Source organism: Aplysia californica, unplaced genomic scaffold (assembly GCF_000002075.1).
Source record: "Aplysia californica isolate F4 #8 unplaced genomic scaffold, AplCal3.0 scaffold01186, whole genome shotgun sequence".
In the NCBI taxonomy this organism is placed as follows: domain Eukaryota; kingdom Metazoa; phylum Mollusca; class Gastropoda; order Aplysiida; family Aplysiidae; genus Aplysia; species Aplysia californica.
Genome location: NW_004798456.1, coordinates 134788 through 145356, shown reverse-complemented (window position 1 = coordinate 145356; position 10569 = coordinate 134788). Strand labels below are relative to the sequence as shown.

Sequence of the window (10569 nt, the reverse complement as noted above, 5' to 3'; positions counted from 1 at the left end):
TTTGTGGATGCTCCAGTGTGGTTTGCTACTTCTTTCCCTATCAAGCACATTGCCATCCTTATATAGATCTGTCCTCCTTTTTTTTCGTGTATGGATGTTACTCTCTATAAGTAACACCTTTAATCTTCAGCACTTGTAGGACTCATTTGTGTTGCAAGTGCCTTAAAACTCTTACAGAAACTAAATACATATGTTATATCATCTATTTTTTCCTCCTCAGACTGTGCCTCCACCTCAACCAGAACCAAGTTCAAAGAAAGAGGTGAGATTTCTGTACACGATATTTCTATTTTTGGCTCGTTCCTTTCAGAGATTGACGTGGTAAATTGGTGGGTGCTCTGGTGGGTTTTGCTACTTCTTTCCTGTCAAACGTCTATCGTCTTGATCTCTCCTCCCAAAACCTTTGTAATGATAAAAGCATGTTCATGCGCTAGTTGGTCTATTCTCAAAGAATCAAATGTAGCTAATGTCATCAAATATTGATGTTGGCTGCAGTTATGTTCCGTTCCAGAGCCTACATCGCAATAATTTGAACATCCCTGCAAGCAACCTAATTATCTAGTGAACAATTACCAATATTGATCTTGCAAGGAACCTATTTAACTAATGAAGAACAGCCAATTGTGATCTTGCAAGAAACCTGTTTTTTAAAAACAAATACCACTATTGATTCTCCACCAATTTTATAGGACGGTGTGTCATATTTTCTTTCTTTCTTTCTTTCTTTCCGTCTTTCTTTGTTTTTGTGTAGTTGCTGTTAGTGGGTGGTTGGCGGGTGCTCTGGTGTGGTTTGCTTCTTCTTTCCTATCAAAAATCTATCGTCCTTATCTCCCCTTCTTCTTTTTTATGTTTGTTATTCTCTTGTAACACCTCTAATCTTCTGGCGCTCATATGACCTTATGCAGTTGCGAGTGCCGTAAAACCCTCTACTAAAACTAAACTTTAAAAAGTTGCTGTTATTGTAGACATTAAAAACCTCCATCAGTACAGTGTTGAATATTGTGAGGTCTTCTTTTCTTTCCGTCTGACGTTTCAGTTTATCTTTCTCAGTTTCTCAGCTTTTCCATTCTATTATTATACTATGAGAACCTATAGGTTGTGAGTTGACGGGCTTGTCTTTACTGGATTATCACTACTGCATCTGCGTAAAAGAAGAGAAGAGAGGAGAATAGAAAAAAATAAAAGAGTCAATATAAAAAAGAGAAGGAAAAAGACTTAAAAAAAAGAAAGACTAGAAAAGAAGAGACGGGGTGAGAAGAGAAGGGAAGAAAGAGGAGAGGAGTGGAGAGGAGAGAAGAGAAGAGTAGGCCTAGTGAAGTGAAGAGAAGAAAGAGGAGAGGAGAGGAGAGAAGAAAAGAGTAGGCCTAGTAAAGTGAAGAGAAGAAAGAGGAGAAGAGAGGAGAGAAGAAAAGAGTAGGCCTAGTAAAGTGAAGAGAAGAAAGAGGAGAGGAGAGGAGAGAAGAAAAGAGTAGGCCTAGTGAAGTGAAGAGAAGAAAGAGGAGAGGAGAGGAGAGAAGAAAAGAGTAGGCCTAGTGAAGTGAAGAGAAGAAAGAGGAGAGGAGAGGAGAGAAGAAAAGAGTAGGCCTAGTGAACTGAAGAGAAGAAAGAGGAGAGGAGAGGAGAGAAGAGTAGGCCTAGTGAAGGGAAGAGAAGAGAAGGGAAGGGAAGAGAAAAGAGAAGAGAAAAGAAGAGAAAAAGGAAAAAAGAGAAAAAGGAAAAAAGAGAAAAAGGAAAAAAGGGAAGAGTAGTGAATAAAAAAAGAGGAAAAGAGAAGAGAGAAAAGAAGAGAAAAGGACAGACGAGAAAAGAAGGGAAGAGAAAAGAAAAGAAGATAAGTGAAGGGCAGATAAATTCAATCTTTATTGTTTCTCCCTCCCCCCCTCTCCCCCCTCCCCCCTTCTCCTCTCCCCCCTCTCCCCCTTCCCCCCTTCTCCTCTCCCCCCTCTCCCCCATCCCCTGCCCCCTCCCCTCTCCCCCTCCTCCCTCCCCTCCCCCCTCTCCCCTTCCCCCCCCCACACACACACGCACACACCCACTATCCCGGCAGCTAAGCGAGGACGAGGTAAAGAAGCGACTGGAGCGCTACATGGAGATAGAGAAGCAGGTGATGGAGTGGGAAGCAAAGAACCTGCCCAAGTCACTACAGGCCAAGAAGGAGCGCCTGGAGGAGGTGAAGAAGACACAGGCAGAGCTGGAGAATCACTACCAGGCCGCATGCTCCAAAGTGTGAGTACTGCTCGGTGACCCCATAACCTTCAGATGGCAGACATTTTTTCGGGGGTCGAGTTTGTTGTAGTATTTAAAAATTTCAGCTTTTTTTTCCTGTTCTAGAGTGTGAGTACTTGGCGACCCCATGACCTCTGCCCTACACAAAGATCAGAAACTTTGATACTAAATATTTCAGCTTTTTTTTATCTGCTCCAAAGTGTGAGTACTACTACTCAGTGACCCCACGACCTTCAGAGGTCAGACATGTTGTGTTATCACTTATCACGTTCAAGTTTGTTGTAAATATTCCAGCCTTATTTTTTGTTTACTAGTTCTAAAGTGTGAGTACTTGGTGACCCTACGACCTTTGATCAGAGGTCAGACATTATTTTTTTATCAAGTTTCTTGTAGGCCTAAATATTTCAGCTTTTTTAAACCAGTTCTAAAGTGTGAGTACTTGATGACCCAATTAATGACCTTTGCCCTACAAATAGGTCAGACATTTTTTATGGTCTAGTTTGTTGTAAATATTTCTCCTTTTTTCTATTCATTATTAACCTTACAGCTTTCCGTTTCAATCTTCATAGTTATGTCTAACCATCTTATGAGGACATGTTTTCTTTTTTATCCTCATATGTCTGTTTTGTCTCATGGGTAAAGATTCTTTTTTTTATTCTTATCTGTTTATTTTATCTTATGGGTACAGTTTTTTTTTGTTTTTTTACATATGTGTCTTATTTTATCTCATGAGTACTGATTTTTCCTTTTTTTTGTCATGTGTCTATTTTATCTCACGGAGGCTAGTTTTTATTTCTTTCTCCAGAGCTAAAGAAAAGGCTGACGTGGACAAGATGCAGAACCCATCAGTGAAGGCTTTCTTCAAGGATCAGAAAGAATTCGAAGAGAAAATGTCCAAAGAACAGGTGAGCTACGGAGGAAAAGGCTTATTTTGCTATTCCTTTGCCTGTCTAGCATTGTGGTGCAATGAAGTGCAAGTGAAAATGTGACTTGATGTGGTGGAATCAGGCGCTCTTCAACTTTTGGGCATGTAGAGTTATTGGTATATGTCATCCTATGGCTTGTTCATTTGTCTTGAATTGGATGAAAAAAATATCGATTTATCTTGAGTAGAAGTACACATAATAATATTTGCAATTGATGGAGTTGGGGGGGGGGGGTTCAGATGTACAACCGACAGATGAACTGAGCAGGACGGCCCAATTTATGACAGATACCAGACTTCAAGTGTGATGCGATTGAGAAGAAGAAGAAGAAGAAGAAGAAGAAGAAGAAGAAGAAGAAGAAGAAGATGTACAATTAGCTGTAATACGGCCACCAAAGTTTGGTGACTTCCAAAACTTGAGGGTACTTGAAAAGTTTTAAAAAATACTTTTTTTTGTAATTTTAATTGTGACTTTCAGTAAAATCTGCACGAAAATGTGTTGCTAAATCAACGTTAAAGGTGTTAAGCCATTTTTTAAAAAGTTGATAAAAATTGCCAGATCGTCAGAAAAATGCCGGTTTCTTTAACACTTTTCACCCACGCAGCGAGCAGAGCATGCAGCGCTTATCCCCACGGACCAGAATACAAGTGCGGTGCGTGCTATATCGCACCGGCGCCAATCCGCGTCCCATGGGGAAAAGGGACGGCTTCTTACCGTCGCCGATTGGTTTCCGTATGGACATACAGTTCATTCAATTATTTTGACGATCGCCTGATTTCACCAAAGGTGCACAAATAATGAAATTGAAGATACCGATGCTATTTTTGCACTTTTTGGGATGTATATACCTATTTATTATCTACTTAAAATCACATTTATGTGGACTTTATATATGTAAAATGTTGATTACTTTTTTATCTCTGAGGGGGGTAAACCCACTGTATTGGGACCCTTTTTTGGTACTAAATCTAAAAATGATGGAAACGTCACTAAATTGCTATCAATTAATATAGTGTAAAGCGCATAGAGCTTGTTTTCAAATGGGGATATGCGCTATACAAAATGCTATTTATTATTATTATTATTATTATTATTATTATTATTATTATCTGTCGATTTATCCATCTCGCCTATTCCTTTCTCTCAATGAGACACCTACAATAAAAAATTCGAAAAAAAATTAATTTTGTTGATAGGAAGAATATCTGGAAGCTGTCAGCGAACAGGAAGTTGCGAAGAAACAGGTAGATGACATCCACGACCAGACAAAGGCGCTAGAAAAGGAAGTGCAGGAGATGTCGAAGGAGATGAACAAACTGCTGGCCCTTTACGATGAACAGGATCAGATTTTGGGTAAGTTGGAAAACTGGTTTTGTCAGATTTTGGGTAGTTTGGGAATTACTCAGTTTGCCTGATACACTCTGGTGTTTTGAAATTTGGGTAAGTTAGGGAACTTGTTTGTCAGAATTTTGGTAAGTTGGAAAACCGGTTTAGTCAGATTTTGTATGAGTTCAGGAACCGGTTTCGTCAGATTTTGGGTAAGTTGAGGAACTGGTTCGTCAGAATTTATGTAAGTTGGAAAAATGGTTTGGTTCAATTTTGGGTAAGATGGAAAACCAGTTTTGTCAGATTTTGGGTATGTTGGAAAACAGGGTTGTCATATAGGCCCTAAGAAGTGGGTAACTCAGTTTGCCAGATACAGTCTAGTTGTCAGAATTTGAGTTTGAGAAGTCGAGGAACTAAATTAATGCGATTTTGGATAAACTGGTGAATCAGTATGTCAGATTTTTGGTAAGTTGAAAAACTGGTTTGTCAGATTTTGGGTAAGTTGCGAAACAAAGATTGTCCTATGTTGCGAAACCATTAAAAAAAATTTTTTTTTTTTGGCTTCAATTAAGTCATTATTATTGTTTTTATTATTATTAGGCCTATTATTTTTTTAAAAATTATTAATATGTGAGGCAGCGTGGTGGAATCAGGCTCTCGTCAAAATAATGAAATCAAACAAAACAGCCGTTTTCTCCCTGCGTAGCAATTTTTTATTATTTTTTTTGTTTTTTGGCATAACACCTTTTATGTACATTTACAAACACAATCACAATCACAATCAGTAGAAGGACCCTCGGCAACATTTTGGAGAGACCAACGGAGCATCAATGGACATGTCCGGAGTGCAGGGATGTTGCTTCCTGAAACAAGAACAAGAACAAGAACAAACACATTCCTTTGAGGATTTCACTGAAAACGTTGATTAAAGGCACAAAAATATGAATTTACAGTTTCTATGGACTCTCCAGCTTTGGAATTTACCAAGCTTTTGCGGCCATTTTTAGCTAATTTTACCTCTTAAACCAGGTAACCCCCACCTCCTTCAATCCAAAATATCTCCACTTCTATCAAAGATGGGTGGGTAATTTTTTCATTGAACGCAAGACAAATGAACAAGCTTTAAGATGATACCAATAAGTCAATATGCCTAAAAATTGACGAGAGCCTGATTCCACCACGCTGCCTCACATATTATTTATATTATTTTTATAATTGTTATTATTACCATCTATATCATTATCATAATTATCACTAGCATTATTATTGTAATTAATATTTTTCTTCTTCTTCTTTTTCTTCTTCTTTTCCTTCTTCTTCTTCTTACTATATATACATTGTTTCCCTCCCCTGTTGTCCAGACGACATCTTCAGCGGCCACTACGGCTCGGAGCTGGAGAACCAGCTGGAGATGGAGGTTGACCAGTTGCTTGACCGCAAGGAGCGCATCGGGGTGGCTAAGTACAAGTGGATTAACGGGCGACTGCTCCTGTACCACGCCTGTAACCAGCTGGCCTTTGCCGTCCGCCGCTGGCAGATGCTGGGCCAGGTTCCCGGGAAGTGAGTGGACAGCTGGGACGTTTTAGACGCAAAAATTGATCGTTTTTTTTCTTTTTGTTAATAAATAGTTTCAATTTTTAAAGTAGTTTTTGTGGGTGGCTGGCGGGTGCTCTGGTGTGGTTTGCCTCTCCTTATATCTTTCAAAGTTCTGTCTTTTGTCCTTATCTCTACTTCTTCTTGTTTTGTTTGTTACTCTCTTGTAACACCTCTAATCTTCTGGGGCTCATATGACCTTATGCAGTTGTGAGAGTCGTAAAACCTCTACTAAAATTGAACTAAGCTAAAAGAATTTTTTTTGTTTTGTTTTTGGTTAGTTTATTTATTGTGAGGCGTGCTGACAAAATGAGTTACTTCTCGCAATCCACAAGTGGAGATATTGGCCAAAAATCGACGCTAGGGTCAAATTGGAGATTTTCTGTCAATGTCATTTTTAATAAAAATGCAATGCAAGTGAAGTACAATGAGCAAGTTAACCAATCGGTTAATGAAATATATTTTTTTCTAGCTGGGGGGAGGGGGACGGAAGGGGGGTTTGCTAGTCGGTTGCGCACAGCGAAAAGAGAGAGGTGGGGAAGGCTTGTTCCAGACCACGGAGCTGAGAGTGGCGAAGTTTCCCTACTCTCCTCTAACCTAATTTGTTTTGTAAGTGCTGTAAAAATATTACTAATACTATCACAATTCACCACCCATTTATGTTCTCAGCAATATTCCGGCCAAATACCAGCTAGCGACGGAAACGAGGAACAACCTGATAGCTGCCATGGCAAACATCACCAGTGCCAAACGCTATCTCAATAATATTAAAGTGAGTGGGGTTTTTTGTTTTGTTTTGTTGTTGTTTTGTTTTTGTGTGTGTGTGTGTGTGTGTGTTTGTGTATGTTTATGTATGTGTGTGTGTGTTTATGTGTGAGTATTTGTGTGTGTGTGTGTGTGTGTGTGTGTGTGTGTGTATTTGTGTTTGTGTGTATGTTTATGTATGGGTGTGTATGTGTTGTTTGTGTGTGTGTGTGTGTTCGTGTGTGTGTGTGTTTAGATGTGTATATGTTGTTTGTGTGTGTGTTTGTTATTAATCAATGTCAATACTTGACTATTTCATCAACCTATGTCACCCTGCACTGGAGTTTAAGCCACCAACCAGAGCTCTCCCTGTTTACGATAGTATGTTTTAGGCTTGAGTCTAAGTCCCTACTCTTAGAGCTTCCATTTTAACCCTTAGAACCCCGACCCCTTGAACCCACCTGGCCCTGCTCCTCTGGGTTTCCGAGCAAAAATTGAGAAAATATGAGTAGAGGTAATAAACACACGCTGTACTAGTAAAAACCGCGGTTAGTTTACAATATTTTTACTATGAGATAATCCTACCTTAAGAGAATCAGTCAATTCTCTTATGCGTCTAAATTGATCATGAGAACTATAAGGTTGAAGGCAGACCAGTCAGCCCTAATATCGGACTTTTGTATTATAGACATTTACGCTCCAGCCCTATATATCGGACTTTCAGGTTCAAAGGGTTGAAGTTTGATATGTGGTGTAATGCTCATTCAGTCAACCCTGTTCTATCTATCAGCTTTCTAAAACCATCACCTGTCTAAAACAATCAGCTGTCTAAAACAATCACCTGTCTAAAAACAATCACCTGTTTAAAACAATCACCTGTCTAAAACAATCACCTGTCTAAAAACAATCACCTGTCTAAAACAATCAGCTGTCTAAAACAATCACCTGTCTATAACAATCAGCTGTCTAAAACAATCAGCTGTCTAAAACAATCAGCTGTCTAAAACAATCAGCTGTCTAAGACAATCACCTGTACATATAACCACTTCAGTGGGGTTTTTTTTAAATTTTGGTTTATCTTGTACATTACATTGACACATTCCGATATAATAATTTTATAATATACAACTTTTTGTAATAAGAACCACTTTTCTCCTTTACAATGGGTAGCCATCCTGGACAATTACGATACTATCTGTTTTAATTTTTTTTTTTTCTTAAAGATATGTCCAATGTTGCCTTCCCCAGTTCCCGTACTGTGAGACGGAGGAGATGAACACGCTGGACAAGGCGTGTCGCAACATCTACATCGACATGCAGACACACGAGCGACACATGCATGCTATGCAATGCTACAGCATCACACACAGACGCTGCGCTGCCTTACTGCAGTGGTTCGACAATGTAAGCTAATAACTTCCCGCTCGTAAAATGACATGGTTTTTAGCTCCATGACGCCTATTTTTGAGTAAAAGGTTAAAAGGGGCGTTAAACCTATGCGGTAGAATATGGCTGTAGCGGGACTTTTGGTTCCGGAAGACAAATCCCGGTGCAAGCAAGTTCCCGCTATAGGAATGTGAAGGAGAATGACCGAAAAATTTATAATACTCCACATATATATGATTACCACCCTTCAGTATCGGTAAAATCCATAAAGAAATCTGTTTGAAATTGAGATAAAAGGTGTTGAGCAAAAAAAAAAAGGAAAAAAATTGATATTGATAAACATTGGCAAACTGGCTGTAACCGGCGGTTTCTTCCATTTCAGTATTTTAATGAGCCCCTGATTTCATCACAATGCCTCACAATTATTGTTTTAATCCTTACTTGTTAGTAAATGTGTTGGGGGGGGGGGGGGGGGCAGGCAGGACGCTTACTGGATACCTTAGGATACTTACTAATTTTTGTACAAACTCCACGTATGAAGTTGTTGGATCAATTTCCATAGGGCTGAATTCCAAGAAGTAACCCATTAAGTCAGCATGCTTCACATAATATATCAATTCTTGTATCAGGTAATTCACAACACCATTGAGAAAGATCTGGCCAGGGCAAAGGCAGAACTGAGCCCTAAGGAGAGTGCCCTGAGACAGGAGAGACTGAGGCTGATGAAGGAGAAGATAGGCGGAGACACCAGCAACTTGAAGATCTCCGATAAAGGTAGTTTTTTTTTGTGTGTGTGTGTGTGTGTGTGTGTGTGTGTGTGTGTGCGTTCATGCGTGCACGCGTTTGTGCGTGGGTGTATGCATGTGTGCACGAACGCGTGTATGTGTGCGTGCGTTCATGCGTGCACGCGTTTGTGCGTGGGTGTATGCATGTGTGCATGCATGCGTGTATGTGTGCGTGCGTTCATGCGTGCGTGCATGCATACGTGGGCCTGTCTCACTTCAGTGCTCTGTGCTGTGGCTACTGTAAGTTACAATGATAATACCAATTATAATAATTAGAATAATAACAATAGTTGTCATCTAGTGCCAGATCTGCAACAGACATCGACGATCATGGTTGTTCATTTTATCCTCTGCAACATTATCCTGATCTTTCCCCGTCACCAATTAGTTTAGGCTCTTCAAGTAGGTTGTTCTGGGTCTACCTCTGCCTCGTTTGCCTTCCACTTTACCAGTGAGAGCTGGAAGTTCAAGACTTTACTTATGTCTGCTCAAGTATACCGGAAACTGCATTCGTCTTTTCCTGACTCTTTTTATCTGAACACAGCCTACTTGTGCTGCTTTAAGTAATTATGACAATGATTACAATAGTAGTAATAATATTGATAATAATAGTAATCAAGATAATAATATGGACAAGAATAACGATAATGATAATAATAACATTAATGGTAATAATGCAACAAATACTATCAATAATGAGTATTATGATAATAATGATAATAATAATAATAATGTATTACGATGAGAAGAAGAAGAAGAAGAAGAAGAAGAGGAAGAAGAAGAAGAAGAACAAGAAGATCTTAGGGCTAATTTAAATCTCTTACATTTTTAACGACAGAAAAGCTATGGAAACTCCTGCTTAAGAATAGCATTTTTCGTTGGCACCACTTAATTATTGGTCTTACTTTTTTCTTTTTTATTCTCTTCTATCTTTTCAATCTATTTTTCCGGTGGGTGGTTGGAGGGCGCCACAGGCATGTCCTACTACTTTACTTTCCCTCTGTTGTTTCAGTCTGTCTGTCTTACTTTTTCCCAGCACTATATGACTAGTATTGTGTCTATGAGATTCTCTTTTACTCAAACAAACAAACAATCTGTCTATTATAATCTTATTTTTACAAACGTCGACTGTCATGTCGATACCATATTTTGTGGGGTTTTTTTTAAACTTAACCATTTGTAGTCACTTGGCGCAATAATGCGACGGTGAAAATTATCCGTTTCGGTCACCTGACACACTTCTGCGCTAGGCCTGAGAAGTCCATATTGCAGTCACTTTCCTGGCTATGTGAGCAGGTGGGGTATTTTGTACGGCTGGCTGTGTGAGCAGGTGGGGTATTTTGTATGGCTGGCTGTGTGAGCAGATGGGGGTATTTTGTACGGCTGGCTGTGTGAGCAGATGGGGTATTTTGTATGGCTGGCTGTGTGAGCAGATGGGGTATTTTGTATGGCTGGCTGTGTGAGCAGATGGGGTATTTTGTACGGCTGGCTGTGTGAGCAGATGGGGTATTTTGTACGGCTGGCTGTGTGAGCAGATGGGGTATTTTGTATGGCTGGCTGTGTGAGCAGATGGGGTATTTTGT

The 10569-nt window shown here is 39.6% G+C and overlaps 1 protein-coding gene across 4 annotated transcripts in view; it reads left to right on the top strand.

The window, feature by feature from the left end:
* LOC101858150 overlaps nucleotides 1-10569 on the top strand; it is a 33296-nt gene that overhangs the window by 13135 nt on the left and 9592 nt on the right. For all 4 annotated transcript variants that reach the window (XM_005112115.3, XM_005112114.3, XM_005112111.3 and 1 more), the window contains exons 3-10: nucleotides 221-262; nucleotides 2048-2226; nucleotides 3032-3131; nucleotides 4349-4505; nucleotides 5840-6038; nucleotides 6741-6843; nucleotides 8064-8219; nucleotides 8831-8975. In XM_005112115.3, the coding sequence (XP_005112172.1) occupies nucleotides 221-262; nucleotides 2048-2226; nucleotides 3032-3131; nucleotides 4349-4505; nucleotides 5840-6038; nucleotides 6741-6843; nucleotides 8064-8219; nucleotides 8831-8975 (1081 nt within the window). The remainder of the gene's footprint in view (nucleotides 1-220; nucleotides 263-2047; nucleotides 2227-3031; nucleotides 3132-4348; nucleotides 4506-5839; nucleotides 6039-6740; nucleotides 6844-8063; nucleotides 8220-8830; nucleotides 8976-10569) is intronic.